The sequence below is a fragment of the Asparagus officinalis genome, chromosome 2 (genome assembly GCF_001876935.1).
Source record: "Asparagus officinalis chromosome 2, Aspof.V1, whole genome shotgun sequence".
Taxonomy (NCBI): domain Eukaryota; kingdom Viridiplantae; phylum Streptophyta; class Magnoliopsida; order Asparagales; family Asparagaceae; genus Asparagus; species Asparagus officinalis.
In genome coordinates this window covers 7797940-7821248 of record NC_033795.1, presented here as the reverse complement: position 1 = coordinate 7821248, position 23309 = coordinate 7797940, and the positions used below count along the sequence as shown (strand labels likewise).

At 37.6% G+C, this 23309-nt stretch overlaps 1 protein-coding gene across 2 annotated transcripts; it reads right to left on the bottom strand.

The window, feature by feature from the left end:
• On the bottom strand, nt 3036-22687 carry LOC109830115 (extensin-like). 2 transcript variants are annotated; one of them, XM_020397270.1, is made up of 4 exons: nt 22304-22687; nt 12479-12592; nt 5500-6422; nt 3036-3684 (listed from the first exon to the last, which is right to left on the bottom strand). In XM_020397270.1, exons 1-4 carry the CDS (start codon nt 22568-22570, stop codon nt 3375-3377), a joined length of 1614 nt encoding a protein of 537 aa, XP_020252859.1. In that variant the 5' UTR covers nt 22571-22687; the 3' UTR covers nt 3036-3374. The 2 variants fall into 2 exon arrangements, with proteins under 2 accessions (XP_020252859.1, XP_020252861.1); XM_020397272.1 differs by lacking the exon at nt 12479-12592.

Here is a 23309-nt window from a genome sequence, read left to right as displayed (position 1 = left end):
GCCAACATCTGCTGCAGCCTCAGCGGGAGGCTCGACCGATGAGCCGCCATCTCCCCTCTCCTCTCTAATCTTCAGCAAAACCCTAGGTTTCCACAAAATAACGCAAACGAAGTCACAATCTCGGCTCGAAACAGAAACCCTAGATTGAATACAGAGAAAGAAATGGCACCTGGCTGGGGCTTGGATTAGGGTTTTCAATCGAGGGATGTACACACATCAGGCGATAGAGAGAGGTTTTAGAGAGAGAAAGCGGAGTTTTTGTTGGTAATTTACTTTTTTGAGAGAGAGAGGAAAGGGGGAAAAAGGTCGGCACCAGTGGAACTCCGCCGGATGGGGAGGATCCTGTCACGTGAGGTCATGTGTAGGATTGTTGGGTCGGGTCGGGTCGGAGTAAGGTTGGATTCGACTCTATACGGCAACCCGATTCGGAGTTTAGTGATAATAGGGCTCGAGCCGTAATCGGGTAATAGCCTATGAAGCACGGACACGGACACGCATAACATGAAGCCGTGTCGTGTCGTGTCCATGTCGGACACACGTGTCGAACACACATATCCTATGTATTTTTTAGGATTTGCCTCGTGTCGGCGTGTCGGATGGCCGTGTCGGATCCGTGTCCGTGCTACATAGGTAATAACTCGAATGGTGTTGATTTGAGATATATTTGATGAAAATATTTAAAAAAATTAATATTTATTTTGATAAATCCATTTCGAATTATGTAATTTTTGGGGGAAATGAATGCTAGAAGGGAAAATTTGCAAAATAGTCTGTTTTTTGCTAATTATTTAGCAAAATAGATCGTTTTGCTAAATAATTAGCAAAATAGACCTCTTTTGAAAAAAAGAGGTCGATTTTAAAAAACAAAACTCAGAAAACATACGGGACTACTAGTCATGTATGTTTAGAGACAAATTAATCACGGGTTAGTGACTCAGAAAACATACGGGACTAGTAGTCTCGTATGTTTTCTGAGTTCATCTCAATGTTTTGTAAAATTTTCTGAGTTCACTAATCCGTGATTAAAACATACGGGACTACTAGTCCCGTATGTTTTCTGAGCTGTTTTGCAAAATAGACCTCTTTTTGGCCTGTTGGCAAAAAAGAGGTCTATTTTGCTAATTATTTAGCAAAACGGTCTATTTTGCTAAATAATTAGCAAAAACGTACTATTTTGCAAATTTTCCCATGCTAGAAAACTCTAATAAACAAATTTGTTCCGTTAAAGAGTGGCCACTTTTGGAGGGACAAAAGTCTGTTATATTCTAGTCATTTTATGTGTTTATGATCCTTTTCTTCTTATTTTGGTCTAAAGTCCTGGTTTCTTTTTCTTTTTTTTCTTCTCCTTTTACATCCACATCCTTTCTCTTTTTCTTCTTTTTTTCAATGTACATCATTTAGTTATATTTTTTTCGTTTCCAAAACACTCGTCAATCTGAAACCATATATGTAATTCGTTCGCTGAAATTTAGATGTAATAGAACAATATACAACTCAAAGTATTCATATCCAAATATAGCATTAGCATTATGTGTCGGTCCACTTGTCATCAAACTCTTCAATACCCACTTGTATATGTTAAATATATTTACCAATTAAAATCCATTTCAAATTCCATAAATAAAATATAAACTACCATGTTTTATCCAACTTAGAATTAGGATAAAATTTTCAAACAGATATTAAAAAAAATTTAAGTTCTATCTCAAGCATGAGAAGGGGTAAGGATTTGGCTTCCAAAAGACATCGCTCTCTCAATCCCCTCAACAATCACACTACATCATCGAAATCCATACCTCAATTCCAATTTGATAATACAAAAAGAGTGAAGTTAGAAATTTTGGTAATCCAAAAAAAACATATGCGCAAGCATCTAGAGCTCATAAATGCTAAAGCCTTTACTGCACTCAAAATAGGAACACTATGTTAGCATAGGATAATACCACAGAGAAGAATTTTTTGATTTAAACCCATTCCACCTTTTTATTTTACAAACCGACCGACTTTTTTTTTTAATTTAGCGGAATCGACCCACTTCTCGGTCACGTCAGCAACGTGGCCGAGAAGCGGGTCGATTTTTTTTTAATCCCGTCACTAAATAGTCGGGGTTGCCAACCCCGACTATTTAGTGACGGGATTAAAAAAAATCGACCCGCTTCTCGGCCACGTTGCTGACGTGGCCGAGAAGTGGGTCGATTCCGCTAAATAAAAAGGGAGTCGGTCGATTTCGGTAAAAAAAAGTTGAAATGGGTTTAAAACAAAAATTTGTTCTACCACATAATATGCAGTTTATGTCGATAACTAGCCTTGCTCCATCAAAATGAAGTGGAACTCATGCAACCAAGTATAAAACTTGGGTTAATTGTCAATAGACGCTCTAGTATCACCCAATTGTGAATGGACCCTCTATAGTTCTATTTGTGCAAACAGGACTCCCTATGTGAATTTTTTTTAACTCATAAAATAAAATTGCTAAATATGTTCTGAAAAGAGGAGGAATGGATCACCCATGGTTTGGGATTGATAAGATTAGATCATCTCCTTTATTTTTTTATTACTTTTAAGGGTCAAAATTGTCTATTGAGAGTGCATTCACACTTAGGCCAATACTAAAGGGATTCCTCAATTGTTTTTTTTTTTAATTACTTTTAGAAGTCGAAAATGTTCTATAGAGGGTGTATTGACACTCGGGCGAATACTAAAGGGGTTCGCACACATTGAACTACAAGAGGCCTATTCGCAATAGGATGATACTACAAGGGGGTCTATTTGCAATTAGCTAATAACTTTCCCCAGTCAGGAAGTGGTTCAAAAGAAGCAACATCCACAAATTTTTCAGATGACGAAATCCAGTTCATTTTCACCATACAAATCGAGCACAAGCCATATACAATCCCCTCTTAATAAAAAATAAACGTAATAAAACACAAACATATTCGCTCACTTTACACAAACATATTCGCTCACTTTTCCTTCAGAACCACTAGTGCAAAATTTTCAGCTTACCAGTAACCATCGACGCAGATATAGTCTACTTGAAACAAATAAAAAAGAATAAGATATTAACAATTAAAGATCTTATGTTCACCAAAAAGTAACAATAGTAAGTAAAATAGATAATTTGCTCGATTCCTAATTGCTAAAGACCAGAGACGCTTGCAAACACCATCCAAACACTGATCAGTCAAAAGAGACATCACTGAGCATCTACTTAACTTACATGTTACTGTATCTTATGGCAAGGCTATTCCTCCAGAATTCCTTCTGATTAAAACACAGCAAAATCAGCATTCCCCCGTCAAATTTATTCCACACACAACTCCCTGTCAGAAGAATTCGGTTAACATAAAAGAGAAACTTAGATTTATGAACCATCAGCGATGTGCTGGAGCAGCACCAGCAAACGTGTATCGAGATGAAACAGACACACTTGAAGATGGCTGTCTCTGCTGAGCGTCTGTAGAACTACGGCCTTGCATGTACAATGAGGGATCATAACGATAGCTAGATAGAGGGAGCCTCTCATATCTTGAATTGGAGCCCATTTGTTCAAGTGGATAACGGCTATCTATCTGATTTCCCTGAGGAGTAACATAACCATCCGTTCTGTGAAGAGATTGATAGTCTCTTGATAGATGGGCATTGGGATCCTCCACAGTCTCGAGGAACACCCTATAACCAAGACTGGTGAAAGAGATATAGACAAACTTAGTGAACATCTGTACTTGTTAAAAAGTTACGAGATGGAAGTAGGAATCAAAGTTTGATAAAAGAAAAGGAGTTAAAAATCGATCAGATGGATGCAGTTCAGGCAATATGACACTGTTATTGAATCTATCGATATAGGGAGGACAAAAAAGATGATTTGTTAACGATGCCATTCAATCCATGAAATAAATGAAAACAAAGTTTTAGAACTCTAATCCACCCAGTCACTCTTCACCCGATCCAGCAACACTCACGGGTGTGCACAAACGCACAAAGGTAAAAGTGCATGCGGACCAAGTGCAAGAGAACAAGATAAGTCCAACTGAAAAAGATGGATTTGAAATTTCAAAAGGAGAGATCGGGGAAAGTTTTTTAATTCTTTCGCTATGTAATGATGAGATGGCTATGCTGTAAAATATGATTATCATTATAATTGATAATGAGTAACTGACAGGACATGAGAATACTAGCTTTACTACAATTAACTCCAGAATCTATTAAATAACTTGCTGATTGTTTGGAACCATTAACTGTAGAACAATTAACTGTAGAAAAATAACCCTACCTACTTGGGGAGTTAGCATTGTGACTTACAGTATATACTAATGATTCTCTTACTGACAATTATCATCACAGTGCTAAATTTACAAAAACAATTTGGAATCAACATCTGTTGGATTTACTGGTGTTTATCCTTCCTTAATTTTTTCTTATATTGCATCATGGTTGTCTGGACTTTGGAAAATCCGCATGTATAAATTTGTAGAGTTGGAAAGGAGGTTAGCAGCCACAATTGATGCGCTCTAAGTAGTATCAGGATACTAGAGACCGACATCTACATCATTGACCTCCCTCCCTCCCTCCCTAAATATGTAGAGTTGGAAAGGAGGTTAGCAGCCACAATTGATGCGCTCTAAGTAGTATCAGGATACTAGAGACCGACATCTACATCATTGACCTCTCTCTCTCTCTCTATATATATATATATAAATTTGTAGAGTTGGAAAGGAGGTTAGCAGCCACAATTGATGCCCTCTAAGTAGTATCAGGATACTCTGTGTGTGTGTGTGTGTCTGCCTGTCTGAGAGAAAATATGCACTTGATAGTCATCAGTACCTCATCCGTGTTATTAACTGATACATGCTCTGTACAATGATAGGTCTAGGGGCAGTTAAAAAATTTCTGATAAGATAATAAAGAGAAACATGAAACAAGAACTAATTGCTAACTGTAATATCATCAGGAAACAAAAATACAAGCAAGACAAAATCTTCTAAACATGATGTCCAAAAAACTAATCTAATGAATGCCTCAACGAACGAAGTCTCATCCGTAATCCTGATGAAACTTGAACAGATTTAACACTGCCAACTATAAATTAAATCCAAGTGCACCGTCCTTACATAGTTAAAAGCTGCAAAAAGTGATCGAGTCAGGACTTGGATCTACTAATTACCCTACTACCTATATCCAATTGAACATAAAACCACTTACTTAAAAAAGAGATGCAGAGAGTGGAATAATATTGCCCTTATGGCTTATATAATTATGTCGCAACTGTAAAGAATAATCTAGTCAGAACCATTTGAGCTACTACTACACTACTAGCAATTTTGCAACCACAATAATAAAATCACTGTAAAGAATAATCTAGTCAGAACCATTTGAGCTACCACTACACTACTAGCAATTTTGCAACCACAATAATAAAATCACTTATTTCAATATGACAGAGAAATAGAAGCAAGTATCTAGAAAAAAATGTGCATATAGATTTAATAGATTTCATACCGATCAGATGTAATTGGTTTCTCAGGAACACAAGCACGCACAGCTTCTGAGGGGCGATAAATTGAGCTAGGAGGTGGAGGATCTGTATTTGGGTTCTCAGGAAAAAAAGCATGTGCAGCTTCTGAGAGGCGATAAATAGAGCTAGAAGGTGGAGGATAATATGGATCAGCAGCACGGGCACAAGTTGTTGAATAGTGAAGATCATTCTCAGTTGTGGGAATATGTGTAGAAATGTAGTTGGAATCAGAAGCAGCAGGAGCACGGCCAATATATGGGTCTGCATAAGGAGGCAAATGAGATGCCAGATGTCTTCTAGACAGATATTGGTCATCGTCATCAGATGGAGGCAAATGAAAGGGAGCCTGATGTGTTGATGGCCTGCATTGGTCCTCAGGTGGAGGCAAAGAAGCAGGTGGAATATGTGCTGATCTATATGGTTCTGTAGTTGAAGGCAAAGGAGCAGAGGAAGGAACATGTCTGCTCTCAAGTTGAGGAAAATAAGCAGGCGGAATGTGTGCTGACCTATATGGTTTTGTTGTTGGGGACAAAGGAGTAGCGGAAGGAATATGTCTAATTTCAAGCTGAGGCAAATAAACTGGAGGAAGATGCGCTGATCTATATGGTTCTGTAGTTAGGGACGAAGGAGCAGAGGAAGGAACATGTATGCTCTCAAGTTGAGGCAAATAAGCAGGTGGAGTATGTGCTGATCTATATGGTTCTGTAATTGGAGGAAAAGGAGCAGGGGGAGAAGCCTGTCTTTCCTCGGGTTGAAGCAAATAAGCAGATGGAATATGTGCTGATCCAGGTGGTTCTGTAGTTGGAGGTAAAGGAGCAGGGGCAGCAATAGGTTGGTTCTCCACATGTAGGGTAGCAGGTTGAGGTGCTGCAGAACTAGACTGAAACAATGCTACCAACTTCTGGACCTGCCAAAAAATATCAAATCATTCTATCCCAATTTGTAGATCTACAGTCCATCTTAGACACCTAAGCATTTGAACAGCATAAGGTAGAAAGATAAACTGAGTTTATAACAAAAAATTAACCAATGTTCTTAGATAAAAAGAAACATTCACAAGTGATCTTACAAATAAGAGAGTGTAAATGCACCCATGGTATTATAGGATGTTAGCTAATAATCACATCTCATCTTCTCAATAACCACACTCGCTCTAGAAATTGTTTTCTTTGTTTGTTTTGTGTAAGACTTGCAATAGTTAAGTATCCACCTAGAACTATTTGTTAGGCATTGATGGCTTTTTTATTATCATGATTAATATTTCATGACATCATTATGTTTGTGAGCTAAGTTGCACGGAAACGGGTACGGCTACGAGACACGGCAAATTCATAAAAAGTAGGGTACAAAGACACGACTGTATAAATATTTAATACATATACCTATATTATATATTACAATTATTAATTTAGGCAAGATCAACATTGTTTTTCATGCACGTGTTATGAGAATTTAAACTCCTATCATATTTTTATGGTACTTTAATTATGTGGAAATTGGAAAATCATCATTGTTGAACTAGACAGCCAAATAACTCTCTAAACTAATAGTTCGAAACCTGACCTATGCCCAATGAATTTTAGGAAGTAGATGTGAAGTGTAAGATATGTGTCCAAAAAGTGTATGAGTAGTGTTTAACTTGGAATATATATTGCATAAGTGAGTATATGCACGAATAAATGTATTGATATATGCAAGGTGTCTGAGGAGTTTGGGTACAGATACAGCTTCATTTAGGAGTACCCAGGCAACTTAGCTTGTGAGTGTTAATCTATGATTTGTGAAGAAGGCAAGTGGAGATGAAATTATAAATGACCTATGTATGTCACTCTGTGATGCTATATTTGAACTTTTATCATGGTACTTGTTTAATAAATTTGTATAGTTTGTATTAAATTTTAGATTTTTACTAATATTTTTATATTTTGAAATCATATCCCTACAACAACAACAACAACAACAACAACAACAACAACAAAGCTTTTGTAGTTCAAGGTGCTCATTTCTCATAGGAAATTAATAAAGCTCACAATTCTCACTTCCATAATTTAGTTGGGTCTAATAAAAAATACCAGAAACAATCAGTTACAATGCTTTTGCATAAAAAGAACTTAAGATATTAAACACAAAAAACAAACCGAACAAATATCTGTTGTTAACAAAATGAAAAGATAAGACTAAAGAATATTGAACTGAATATTCTTTTAGCATATCCAACTACCAAATAAATTAACCCTCAAGTTATGACAAAAAACAATGAATACCTCACTTTAATAACTCTCTTCCTGCTTGTTGGCTATTAGTTCACCTTAAATTTACGAGTACCTAGAGTCTATGTTCTTGAGAGAAGCTTTTCTCCCTCCCTCTAAGTTAAAGAGAAATTAGAAGTCAAAGAAAACTTCAGGAAGAGAGGCAAAATATAGAGTCATAGGTGCCAGATTTACAAAAAGGAGTCAACTTAGAAAGTTTTACAAGCTAGTTTAGACAGACACTCCATTTTGGGTGTCGCATCCGAGCCGTGCACGAATTCTCAGCAAACATGCCATGGACGTAGTGTCCGCCATGGACACATATCGTTCAAAGCAAAACCCAATTTCCCCATTACTCGTAGCCCAAACTAGTTTCTTTGGTATATCGAGCTCAAAACCAATAGGTTTTTGAACCCAAAAACAGAAAACCATTACTTAAAGATTTGAAAAATACCCATTGTATCTTGTATGATGAAAACTAAACTTCTACTCTATCGTCAAACCTTAACTCTTAGTTTGAGTTAGCTTGATTCTTAATTGCTATAGATAGTAAAAGAAACATACAAATGTTATAAATATTTTAATTCAATATTTGATCTAAAGTAAATATTATATATATACATATGTGTATATTCATGTCCATGTATCTTGTCTTTTACAAATTTGTCATGTGACATGTCTCATGTCCGCGTCCATACCTCCATCTGTATACATGCAACCTAGTTTACAAGGTATTATGGCCTCCTTTTTTAAGAGTTTAGGACCTCGAGCAAATAAATAAATGGCCTGTTTAATCATAAAGATGATATTGTAGCTTTTGCTTATAAAGTGGATGTTTAATCTTTCAAAACAAAGGCAGAACTTTTAGTGGGTTTTATAATTATTCATGTGAATATCTGCAGAAATGCAAGAAGAATTCATGTTATCTGTGGTATAAACTTCTTTGGAAAAAAATAAAATAGAAACAAGATGATATTAAAAATGTTTGCGAGGATTCCCATGATTTTTTATATTTATAAGGACAGAATAAGCCTTAGAAAAGGAACATTCTTTTATGATAACTTTTATGAAAAAAATCAAAACCATCTGGGGATGTTTAATGGTAACTTTTATGATCAAGTATGCATAACAATAGAATTGATGGAGTTTTTTCTATTGGACATTTTTCTAATGCTTTGCTATTATGAGATGTTAAATACGTTATGATATCTGTGTTTTAACTCATGCTTCAGTTGGGAACTATGTTGCATGAATACTTCTACCATTAACTTGTATGTTGCATGAATACTTCTACCATTAACTTGTACTCCCACCTATCACACCTTAGGCCTGCAAGCCAGTTGGTTCGATGTAAGCCTTGCATAGCTCAAACCATGGCAAAATGACTAGTCATTGTTGTACTTGATTCACATACCTATGTGTACTTTCTTAATTACCTGATTTTTGGATAAATAGATGAGGTGTTAACGATGTTTAAGAAAGTGTTGGTTGGGTGCTTCTACGCCCAGACCTAGCGCCTACTGCTCTGGCATCTAAGCATTTTTTCACTATATATTTTTAAGATGGTTGTTTATGACACAATGACAGTCAAAGGAAAATAAGAGAAAACAAGAAGAAAGGAAATAGAGGAAATAAAAAAGAAGATCATGAAGCAGACGAATTTATAAGATTATAAAAAAAACTATATTAATAATAATTCAAGAAAATATATTGCAAATGTGGACAGTGACCAGAGATGGCATTGCCCTCGAAACGATGGCTCTAGAAGCAAAGAGAGGCTATGGGAAAACAACGGGAGGTAAAGTTTTTTTCCCTGAAGATTTGATACTCTTAACATCAAGCCCTGTTTGGTAAAGTTATAAGGAAGAGGCATTAAGGGGAAAAGTTAATTAATATGAAGGGTTAAATTATTAACCAATTATGTAAATTTTATTTTAATCCAAATGATCAATTTTAGTTTTATGAAATAATGAAAATTATGAATACTTTCGTTACAAATAGAAGGGTTATTTCTTGACCCATCCAAATAAGAGTATTAGTAAACCCCACTCTTTGATGGTTAACTCATTTTAACCCCTCTAGAGGAGTTAGTTTAATCCTTCTACATTTTTGTGTTTGGCAAATCATAGAGGGTTTACTAAGTTACATAAGTAGGACCTCATTGCATTGTCTTCCCATCTTTCTCGTTTTAGGCTTCACTTTACTCCAAGCATGGATTTTTTGTGTTTAGCAAGTTAATGAGGGATTAATCCAACTAAACTTAATGCGTTGCCTAACGACACCTCAGCATCTTATCCACTTAGGTTTAGTTGTCAGTTCAAATTTAATATATAATGTTGCATTGCATTTTAAAATAATGTGGCTCGTTTAAGCTGCTTACACCACTTGCGCGCCTCAAACGCTTAAATGAGCGATTTGGGAACCACTTACACCCAAGTAAAGGCCTAGGCTGCTTTTTAAATCAACAGTTATCACAATCACCTGAGCTTGAATGTCACTGCAGGTAGTGTTATCAAAGGCGTGCATGTGCGCCTCGTCCACCCTAAGATGCAGGATGGTGGCAAAGTGCCTTACATCAATGCGGGGCGCTTAGAAAATATGGGGCAAAGCCTTATTACACCTTACAAGCATCGTGAGCGATGCGCAAGGCACATACAAGGCTATGTGAAGGGCGCATATAAGACATACCCTCATAGGTTTTTTGTTCTTTAATATTTCAATCAAATCTTTATACCAGATAATCCATATACTAAAAAGAAAAATAAACTCACTAGGCCTTTTTAGTAGCCCAGTTGATGGCTCTAATTAATTCTTGTACTATTTGATGTTACCTCGCTATTAGTTTTGATTTGACTTTTAGTTCTCATACTATTTGATTCTGCTCCGTTATTAGTTTTGATTTGACTTGGGTTGGATAATTATGAACTTTGTTACTATGCAGCGTCTGCTAGCATTATAAATTAAGATCTTATTTTATGATTTAGTAGTTGGCATTTTTTATCTTCACATATCTTTTATGTGAAAATTCATAAACATGTCCTTTCATGCTTGATTATTTACCTTGAAAATTAATGCAAGTCGATTCCCTTTAGTGACCATCGCATTGCACCTTGCACATATGCATGTAAATGGACTTTGTGCCCCGCATTGCACCTCGCCAATGTTTTAAAAAGATTCCACCCAATCCGCCTAAGCCTAGGTTGTATTTTGCATGTCTGTCTAGCGCTTATCGCCTAAGCGGTACCCAGGCCGCACATCTAGGTTTGGAAGCACCTAGCGGAGCGTGTGTATTTTATGTGGACTGCATCCTTTAGACCTTGATCGTGATTTCCTCCGTTGCAGCCTTCACATCTTCCAACCTCCTTCAAACACCTCCAGACGATGAACATCTCTTTTACCTCTTTTGACTTTCAGCAAAACCTCTTCCACCACTACTTAAACAATGAAAAAAATCCACTTAAGCGTCAGTCCAGCACCTAGCTTTTCTATAGCATTAGTATATACTATAAATTACTGCAATTAAAAAATAAAAAATAGAAAAACCGCCTAGGCCCAGCCTAGACTCTAAGCGTCAGGTCTAACGCCTAGACCGCCTATCACTTTCTATAACATTGCTCATTGTGCATTAATAACACTAGATGCAGCATGACAATGGCCTACACCAGAATCACCACGGAACAATGTGGATTCTAGAGGTTGCTCATGCAGGCTTCAGAAATAGCTTCTATTGCCCTCATGTGATGTAGTACTTAATCTTAAATAGCAAACTTAATTCCACACTTTAGGCTGGCAAACTGCTCTGATATCATTTGTCATGCAAATAAACTCATGGGCCTTAAATCGACAATTGCATACCCCTCTCTATAGTGAGGTTTGATGTGATGATGTGCTACTCCACTAGCTTTTATATGTTCTCTCGTTTCATACTTAGGTTTTAAGCCCTTTTGTTTGGACTCATGATAATAATTGATACTTAGTTTTTTCCATGTGCTTTTGGAGCATACGAGCCACCATTACCCGTATTTCAATTTAGTTTGGAATTATATCCAAAATATACTATCTGTTATCTTCTGTTGCTTGTTGTGCTAGATATTTTCGTGATATATATATACACACACAGACATACATAGATACATACACACACATATACATTGTCTTAACTTGTCCCTGTGATTGATTACGATTCTTGCATATCACCAATGAGTTATACGCTCCCTACCAATAAAATATTGGCCGAGTCATGCTCCTTGTATTAGTACTTAGGTGTGTTTGGCAACCCGCCCTAAACTAAGTCAGGCTCAGCCCTAGTCCAATTTTATCCTAAACCAGATCATGAATGAACGGAGAACAGGGTGGTCCAAACCAGAACTAATTTAGTAGCCCACCTTTGGCCTATAAACTAGGCTAATTCTATTCCATTTTTTTTGTCAAGCAAGAAAATACCCAAAACCAAGTCAGCCTTAGTCTCGGCCCAATTTACAAGGGTTGCTAAACATACTCTTAGATACTATAAAATGTTGTCACAATACAAAAGGTGCATCAGCAAATAACTCAATAAAATTACCACAAACTTTCAAATAAATTCATCAATAAGCTAAAGACGCATAACATCCTTTTGATAGCTTAAAATTCAAAAGTTTTGTTATTAAGGAAATTTTTAAAATTTCCAACACCCTTCTTGAAAAAAATGTCAAAGATCAAAGTCAAAGATTACCTGTATAGGATTCAGATACGGCTGAAATCTGTCATTTGAATAGTTTTCCAATATAGCTTGTTTGAATGTACTCTCAGCTAGAGGTAGGCATTCTAAATCTGTTTTAAATCTAACCTGCTAAATACACAATGACATCTAGGTGAGTATAGTAAATTGAAGATAATCAATTTTAAACAATCAAAAGAAAAGGAAATATCAAGAAACTATATTCAATTTGTAAGAAAAAGGTCCATCCACTCAATAATTATTTCCAAATACAATAATCCTTCTACCTCACAATCAGCAAATAACCACCGCCAACATTCTCCACCACTAAAAGACAATAAATTCCAAGTAGTTGCAACCAAAAAAACCAAGTTTAGTTGTCTCTGACATCATTAAAGGCAATGTTTTAAATGACATCTTCATGTCGGACGGCTGAAATCCATGTCGGATAGTAAAAATTAGGGATATATCGAGGGATATGGACTAAATATCGGATTGTCATATCGGGTGATGCACATATGTTTAATATCATGTCCTAAATGTAATCTAAGCATTCCTAAATTCAATATAAGCATACATTATAAATTCTAGAGGCGACGCCGACGATGGGTGGATTCCAACGTCGCAGGGAGGCAGTGTTGGAGCTCTTCTTCTTCGTCTGCTTAGGATCCTTCGGATGAGTCACCGACCACCCTCTTCCCCTTATCCTGACGACTGGATACCCTGCCCTGCCGCTGTCGGGTTCGGTTGGGGTTTGAATTTTGGGATGCGACGGGAGATGGACGACGAGGAGCCGAGATGGAGGTGGGGGAAGGGCGTCGTCGTTCACGAAAGGAGTGATGGGTTCCCAAGTCCGCTGCAGTCCTTATTTTTTTCTTTTCTTTCTATCGGGTTCATAAGAAACCCTTAAACATGAGAACGGGTCAAATGGGTTTGGGTTTTTTATTACTAAACTCAAACCCGATAACAAAAAATAGATCTAAAAAAGGGTCATATCGGCTGATTTTCCAAAGCTGAAAAATCGACTGACATGCCCGATATGGCCTCGATATTTCCAATTTGGCCCTGAAAACCGATATACGAGCTGAAAACGCACATGTCGTGTCGCTCAAGCCCTCAAACCGATATGTCAACCGACATGTCGCTCGACATTTAAAACATTGATCAAAGGTATTTCTTTTGTAATTCTCTCCCTCTATTTTTTAGAGCGGGGCCCCCCTACCTGAACACAACTATCACTTATACATGTCAAAGGTGTCACTGCCCGCTAGTTTGAACTTCGGTTACGCCTTCCGATTGATGTCAATGTTCACCAATTACCTCGATCTGCATTAATTAGTATAAGAGCTAGTTGATTTATACTAGGTTTCACACCACGTATAACAAACTTAATAATATCTTCCACAAGGCCAACGACATTCTCAAAACCTGTAAAATGATTAATAGAGCTTTTGAGAAGAGAATATTATTAGAGGGTTACTCAATATTAGCACCCGAGCCAAAGCCTGAGATAGAAGAGGAACCTGAACCAAAGCCTGAACAAAACCACATAAAAATTCAGACCCTGTGCATGAGTTATAGCCTCAACATGAGCTTGAGCCCGAGCCAAAACCTGCAATACTGACGCATAATCTGATCACCAACAAGTCCATGTTACACCCACTTCATGGAGAGCCAATAATAGAGTTTGTTATAACAAGTCCTTTCTCATCAACTCTTTATCAGTTTTGCAGACTATCAAAGATCTAAAAGATCTTGGAATCAGAATTACAAAAGTTCCAAGATTAGTCATATTATCCTACTTTAAAAGTTGAGGTCAAGCCGACTTCATTTATCCTACAAATTGTTATCCTTCCACAACTTTTCCTTTATTTCTCTGCCACTCAAAACCTCCTTTTTATTCAATCTCCATTCATTCCTCGATCTAATCCAAATAAAATAATCCCTCTACAGACTACACCACAACGAACTAACAACTACCGCCTACATTCTCCATTTAAAAAAACTAATCAAATGATAGAAGCCGCAACCATAAAGCCAAGTTTAGTTGCTGGTGACATCATCAAAAGTTTTTATTGTGTCCTCTCTACCACTTTCTTTCGAAGCCTCATTGAACACATTGCATCCTGACATCATCTCTGCATGTCACTCATCGGCCAATTTGAACTCTAATAATGACCTTTTGATCATTGTTGATTCTACCGATGATCCAAACCTATATTATACACCTTTGAAGAATCTAATGTATATACTTGCATAGATCCTACTTTTGGACATTACAGTATAGTGGAAAACATGCAAGTAACACAATGTGCAGGGAACTGGAATAATTTTGAACATACATTAAGGAAACAAAAACAGTTGCTTGGCAAAATATTTGCAATAATAAATCATTATTAGCATATTTAGGGAACAAATTGACCCTTGACATGGCAAAATCACAGTCTCATTTTGTATTATTATATATTTAGGAAAATAGCATAGGAAGTTCTAAATGTTATATGGAAACCAAGAGAAGAAACTTAGAAGATAAATGATATACAACTATATAACACTAAAAAAACTTCACAACAATGTTGAATAAAGGTGTTGTATAAGTCGTTATCTTGTGTTACGTTGAACAACCCAACTGCACGATGTAACACTGTGAAACAAGTCAAACACGATTTAGCATGCGCTATTTCAAAATAGCATATACTACACAATGCATCTGCAAAGCATAAAATAGCATGTATTGTCGGCATGGCACTTTAGTTTATAAACTCATCATATATTATGTCATCGTGAACACTGAATCTCTCTTGGCCTTAATCCTAAATTCATCCCCCGACAACAAGTCCCCTTCTACTTTTCACCCCAACACATCGATATCGACATTTCTTTCTCCTCCCCCTCATTGAGCTCCTCTTCGACTATAGACTCTACTCCCTCTTCTCATTGCTGATAGTATTGTCATCAACGTCACAAGGATATCGACTACCCTTTTGTTTTTCCTCTCCCTAAGCTCCTCTTTCACCATCAACTCACCATTATCTTCTCTTTCAGAGGAACTATAAACAATGTTGGCAACAATAAGGACTCTTCTCCCCTTTGTTAAGCTCATTTTCCACTACTTTCTTGCTCTTCTCGATAACAATTAACTTAGCATACTTATATTAAAATTTAGATTTTTGATATTTAGAAATCATGTTTCAGCTGATTGACATTATTGTGAATATCTTACAGATATTTCAAACAAGAACAACAAAGCACATAAGTTATGTCATGCATTGTACTATATGCGCTTTAACCTAGAAGCATATGTTACCTATTATTGTTTTCTTCAACATTTACCAAAAAGGAAAACAACAATTACAACAATGATACATGGCAACTCCATTTGACCGGCTCCTTAGCATGGTTAGACCAACACATACAAAGTAAGTGTCTGGATAGATATAGCAAGAGCAGAGCTTGTGTTCTAAAAAGTGGCCTAAACATCCGCCTAGACCTAGGCGGACACTTGCCCGGCCATTTTTGGCTAGAGCGCCCTACCTAGGCGGCCGCTCCGCCTAGGCGGCACCTAAGCTCCGCCTAGCTTTTAATACAAAAAAAAAGTTAAAACCCTTACCCGAACCCATTACCCAAACCTGAACCCATTACCCAAACCCAAACCTAACCCTAATACCCTATTTCTCTCTTTCTCCTGACTTCCAGATATAGCCCGCCCTCTCTGTCTTTCAACTCTCGAGACTCCCCGACGTCTCCCCCTCTCCTTCCAGCTCCGTGTGGCCTCCCGTCGCGAGCGCTTCTCCCGCGCTAAGCCTCTCCTCGCTAGCCTTTCTCCCGCCTGCCAGCCCTCTCTCGCCGCCAACCTTTCTCACACCTCCAGCCACTCCTCTCTCTCTCTCTCTCTCTCAGGTAAAATTTCAAACTTCCTTTTATTTTTAAACTGTTCTTAGACAATTTATTGTTTTAGTTTAATTAATTAGTTTAATTAAGTTAGTTTTAGTTCATTTTAGTAAATTTAAGTTTATTGTTCTTGTTCAATTTTAGTTAATTTCAGTTTAGTTAATTAGTTAATTAGTTAATTTCAGTTAATTTAGTTTAATTAATTAGTTAATTTAGTTAAGTTTAGTTAATTATAGTTAACTTTAGTTTATTTTTGTTCAATTTTAGTTAATTTTATTTAATTTCAGTTTAATTAATTAGTTAAATTTTAGTTAATTTAGTTTAATTAATTAGTTTAATTAGTTAATTTAGTTATTTTAGTTAATTTTAGTTAATTTTAGCTTATTCTTGTTCAATTTTAGTTAATTTCAGTTTAATTAATTAGTTAATTAGTTAAATTTAGTTAATTTAGTTTAATTAATTAGTTTAGTTAGCTATTTTTAGCTAATTGTAGTTAATGTTAGTTTAATATTGTTCAATTTTAGGTAATTTTAGTTTAATTAATTAGTTTAATCTTGGTTAATTTTAGTTAAATTAGTTAATTTTAGTTAATTTGAATGATTTGATCTATGAATGGTTTGTCTATCGTATTGTTGTGATGTAGAATGTCGGATATTCCTCCTAAAGAATTTGCGAGTATAACATCTATTCTCGCGAAAGCCCCTATGAAAAATAAAAGAAACTTCGGAGATATCGGTTGGGAGTTTGGGTTTCTTCCAGATCTAACTGATTTGTGCTTGGCGCAATGTAAATTGCACTTGCACAAGATGAAATGGATGGTCTTTAAATTGAAGCAACATTTTGTCGGTAGAGGAAACAGTTACATCAACTACTCTAAGATTTTAGCTGCTGATAGGAAGGTCCAAGAAGCTATGGATGCTAATTCTAGGAGGAAAAAACTGAAGGAGATGCATATCATGAAGTTACAAGAGGAAGCATAGTTCGACAAGCCGGATCCAACGGCTATTGAAGGAGAGGAAATTGTCTCCATTACACATACAACGGACGGATCTTCAAAGAGGTCTAGAGAGCCGACTATTGGGCCAATGGATGCTTACACTACTAGTGATCTCGAGCTAGCAAAGAGACCGAAGGGAAAGATGATTCAGCCTAGAGTGAAGGAAGCTTATACGAAAGAGAAGAGAGACCGGGTCCACAAGCATGTTACTAGATGAGCATATGAGAATAGCATTCCTTTTCATGCCCTCTCTACCAACTCCTTTATGCGGATGTGTAGCGCTATTGGGGATTATGAATGTACTTACCGACCGCCTAGCATGTATATGTTGAGGAAGCCGTTGTTGACGGGTGCGTGAATGAGACTAGGGACTCATCAAAGGAGCATGAGTGGAGGAAAGGTGGTTCTATCATGACAAATGTTTGGTCATATAACAAGATGAGGTCGATCATGAACCTGTGTATCCACAGCAGGTTCTACAAGTCGATTGAGTGCTTCGGGGACTCGCACACGGGAGTATACATTTTTGAGTGGGTGGATACATGCATTGAGAAGATTGGGCCACAAAAGGTCATTCAGGTTATCACAAATAATACTTCTGCAAATATGACGGCGAAGGAAAAATTGAAGAAGAGGCCGAGTATCTTTTGGACTAGCTGTGCAACTCATACTATTGACCTGATACTTGAGGGCATTGGAAAGTTACCAACCTTCAAAGCAACTATTGAAAAAGCGAAAAGCCCTTACCATCTTCATCCACATCCACCACATGATCTTGAACATGATACGTCGCATGTGTGAGATGAGGGAGATTGTTAGACCCGGAGTCACTCGCTTTGTCACTGCATTCTTGACCCTTCGAAGTGTTCATGAGAAGAAGCTGAAGCTAAGACTCATGTTTTCTGATAAAGAATGAAGGAAAAGCAAGCATTTTAAGACCGCAAAGGGTAGAAAAGTGGAAGTCAGTGTCATGTGTGAGTGTTGGTGGCAATCTGTAAACAAGCTATTGAAAATCTATGTTCCCCTTTTTCGCATGTTAAGGGTGGTCGATAGCGACTATAGACCCTCAATGAGATTTGTCGTGGGGATGCTCGAGGACACAAAGGAGGAGATCAAGCTTGTTTAGAAGAAACATGAGAGACTATGCAAGTCGGTGATTGATAGTATATGTTCCAAGTCAGAGGTTCGATTATATACACCCTTTACATACGGCAGCTTATGTCATTAACCCTTACTATTTCTTTCGAGATGATGTTGCTAAGAACTCTATAGAGAGGAAGGAGGGGTTTCTAGATGTGGTGGAGTTGCTCTATCCCAATAAGGAACACCAAGCTGAGGTTACTAAGGAGTTCATGGAAAAGTATAGAGAGGGTAAGGGCTCATTTGGTAGAAATTTGGCAATAAAATCTAGGTAGAAAGTGGACTTCAACCCAGGTAAATTTAGTTTATAAACTGAATATATCAAATTATCAATCATAAACTATTTTTTGCACTGGTGAATTAAACTGAGACAATGTGTTTACAACTAGTTAGTGGTATATGTATAGCGGTGATTGTGCCTTTCTGTAAAACTTGGCGATGAAGGTTCTTAATCTCACTAGCAGTACTTCCGGATGTGAGAGGAACTGGAGCACTTTTGAGGGGATAAATTACATAAATATCTAAAATTAATAAGATTAAGTTATCCATTCATGACTTACTAATCTATTCTTTTCTTCTTTAAAGATTCACATGAAGAAGAGAAACCAATTAGAGTCAAAGAGGTTGGAGGATTTTGTGTTTGTGAAATTCAATGCCAAGCTCAAGCAAAAGAAGAGAAGAGGAGAATGTATCTGGAGCGGCTGAAGTTGCGACGAACCGGAGGAGTGAAAGAATAGCAGGAACTACAGGACCTTCGATGATTACTAGCAAAGAAGAGTCTCTTGTCTTCGACGATGATGTCACGGATGAGGATGAGGACTTCGTGGACATGACCTCTGAGGAGAGAGATCATACAATGAAGAATTTCCATGATGACGATGATTTCATTAGATTATATAATTATCTCATGCTAGACATTTAGACTATTCATTTTTTTTTTTCTTGAGCATTAGACTTTTGAGTTTGCGATATTATTTACTATTGTGATGACTTGTTATGTTAGACATGATGATGTTTCTTAGTATTTGGTTATTAATTTGGCTATTTAGTATTTATGCAAGGTTGATTATGGATCTAAGGTTGTTATTTATGTTTTTTTGCAATTTTTTATGAACTTAATACATATTTTTGTGAATTGTCATAATTAAATAAATTTAAAAATAGGTAAAAGCCTAGGCGCTAGACCCCGACTCCAACTTCTAGTCCACCTAGTACCTTTTGTAACATTGAGCAGAGCCCATATTACAGAAAGCTTTAGTTGCCGTTAAGTGTCAGACCGGCGCCTATAACCTAGCGGAACGCCAAGTGGGGCCTAGGCAGACTTTTTTTATTTAAATGGTGGGGGATGTTTTGCTTAAGGGCCTCTTGGGACTTGCCGATAGTGAAGGAAAGTTAAGTGAATACAGGATAAGTTAGAAGTTAAGATAATAAACAAAATTTGTTTGGAAATTTAGTAAGGAGAATATAGGGGATTTCATTTCAACCCGTTTGGGAAGTTTAATAAAGTGAAGGGAAGGTAAGAAATATACGTAAACTTACATATATAATCTTGCATGTTATTTCATCCCTTTGGATCTCATCTTGATACAATTAATATACGTAAATTTACATATATAATCTTGCATGTTATTTCAACCCTTTGGATCTCATCTTGATACAATGATAAAGTTGTATTTGTACAATATTATCCTTTTTTTCAAGAGTTCCCTTCCCCTCCATTACATCTCAATTTGACGGAGAACAAAAATCTCAAGTTTTTCCCCTCCATTACCTTAACTTCTTCCTCACTATCTATCTCAAATGAAATCCCAAACAAGGTCAATGTGTCATCCATCTTCCCTGACCTCTCATTACCCCCAATCCAAACAAGCCCTAAGGTTGAAGGAGGTCGAGGTGCCTACAGTCTATGGTGGTCAAAGGATGTCTGAGGAGCTCAGACTTAATCACTTCGATTCGTATAAGATGCTTACGCTCCCCTAGACGCTACCAACACCTACATGGGATGCTTAAGTACTGCTTAGGCCTAGGCAGGAGACTAGTGGGTGCCTACACAACTTTTAAAACATTGAGTGGAGCCTAAACCAGGCTTGATTATCCCTAACACACAATCTGATTTCAAACAAATTTTTATAATCACGAGCCTATGTGAGCACATGTGGACACATGCATGTACACATTGGCACATGCCAAACCATGTCGACGCGTGTCAAAATATTAAGTGGGTAACATCCCTTTTGGGGCTACCCTACAACAAGCCCTCCGAGCAAAATGTCATTCACTATGCATTTTCCATTGATCTTTTTGCAATTATAGACTATTTTCTCTCAAATACCCACCACACACATCGTTCCAACTCATATTCAATGAATTATTGTCCGATCTTATCTAATTAAAAATTTAAACGCCATCTCTCGGTTTTTGGGCCCCAACCTTTCTAGTTTATTTGTGGATACAATATATGTCAAAATTAAGTGCTTAAGAAGCAAGTTAGATTTTGGTAATTATTCTAATCAGTCAATTCTCTCATTTGCAACTTATTAATTGTCTAATTCATTTTAAAAATTAGATCTTCACTCCTTTTAGGCACACCATACTAGATGTTCAAAGTACAATATTAATAAGAATTTTCAAGATTTGCAACAAATTGTAACAATTTTTAGATGATAATCTTAACTGTATTTGCACTGAATAACAAGTTATGTCTTCTCAACTAGGCTACATTCTACCACTGGCAATTTTCCAGTCTAAATGCTATAAGCGCTATCAAATGAGCTTCAACATTTATTGTTTGGAATTTTTCATTGCAACACATTCACCAAATGATGGGAAGACTGAATTGAAGAACCTTTTTAGGTTTCTAACACAGTACTAGAGTTGGCTACTTAATGGATATGATATAACTACTTGATGATATTTTTATTGAAGTATTATACGGGACAACACGTTAGTTTTTTGTAACAAGAGGGACATAATTGATATGTGTACACACACACAACACACACGTGTGTGTGGTGTGTGTGTGTATGCTTAAGCTTAAAGGGGACTGTTGAAGTAATTAGTACATCACGAAAGTAAAATGAGATTCCTCTACTAGATACAAAACGTAGCACCCTTATCCTGAGATTGTCAATAACATCCAGTTTCCCATGAAAATCACCAGCCTTGTTGTCAATAATTGCAAAGTCATCGTATACCATCTCAATGTTATCATCGCTTAAAAATCTGTCTGGCATCCATTTAGATGACCACTAGGAGAAGTTGGTAACAGGAAAGCACAAATTTTCTTTATACGCCTCAATTACTCACGTTGAGGCACTTAAGAGTGTCATTCCATAGCATAAGGTGTACGTATATCAAGAGATACCTGATTTGCACGACATACGGATCATTTGTTCCTCTCTCCATCAACCGCTATATGTAGCAACCACAGAGAGTAATTGATGCTAGAACCATCCGCATCAAAAAGGTAATTTCGCCATCAACTTGTTAAACGTTTTACTATTTCTGCTTTCAAAGTCCATACTTTTTTCTCATTTACCTTCTTCCTCTTGTTCTCTCTTCTTCTTTTCCTTCATAGCAGAAGCAGTTGCAACCACAAGCCACAAACGGAGGAAAAGTCTTTGTTCCCTCCTCCATAGATACAAATACCGCAGCCAATGCATCTATGCATCATGTTCATCCCCTCAAAAGCACCCGGCACTTAAAAAAATGGTTGTAGCTACACATACAGACTACTATTCTTCTTTTTCAACAAAAGCTACCAAAAGATATGGCTACGGATCAAAATGGCATGCAAAGAGAGATAGTATAACCTGAGCAGGGAAACATCCTCCGAAGGCTTCCGGCACCAAATTCATCCCGCCCTCTGACGAAGCCCTGAAAATCCCATACAAGAGCTTCTGACCGACATTGTACAGGAACAGCCTCATCTCCGGCTTGATCATCTTGACGATCTCCGCTCTCGACATGGGCATCCCAAAAACCCCATGCCTGAAGCACTCCTGCCTCGTCCTCCAACTGCACATGAATATAAATCCAGGGCCCTCTTCCTTCGCCTTCTCCTTCTTGGCTTTCCTCATCGGAGCACTGTCGCCTCCGGCGAGATGAACTGCGTCTATTGAGCGATTTTCCCTCCACCTGGGCTTCTGGATTTTCTTCGCGGAGTTCAGATTCAAGGCACTCGGCACCGGTATCCAACGCGGTGTCGTCATCCACAGGGGCCTCCACATGGCAGGCTGCTGGCTCCGCCGCCGCCGGCTTGCGCGCCTGCCTCGTTCCTTTCGCCTTGTGATTCATCGTGTTTCACCGTCGGTGCTGGTGAAGGAGGCAAGCCGCGAATCGCAGCCGACGCCTTTCTTCTTCTTTCCCGTTGCTCTTCGTCGGCTTAAGTCCAGCCGGAGGCTAGCTGGGCAGCAGGCGGAGGCGTCGCCGCGCCCCCGCCGCCTCCTTGTTCCTCCTCCGCTTCACCATCACTGAAACTAGAGGCGAATCTGTCGGCAAAATCAAAGCGGAAGAACCCTAATCTGAGCCCTAGACAAACCAGAATCGACTGATCAGAAGGGGCAGAAACGGGGAGGGCGAAAGGATCCAACGGCTGAAATGCAACCATCACCATCCAGATTAAATTCGCGTCTTCCCTATATTGGTCCCTCGTCTCTTTAATATTTTGAAATTGCTCCCTCATATCACTGAAATTGCTTCTCGCTCCCTCAGATTAGTCCCTGTAACTAGCTACCATTTATGACATGTTTGGATGGAGGGTAGAGAAGGGGTGAAGAAAAATCTAATTTTAACCTTGTTTGGGAATTTCATTTAGGA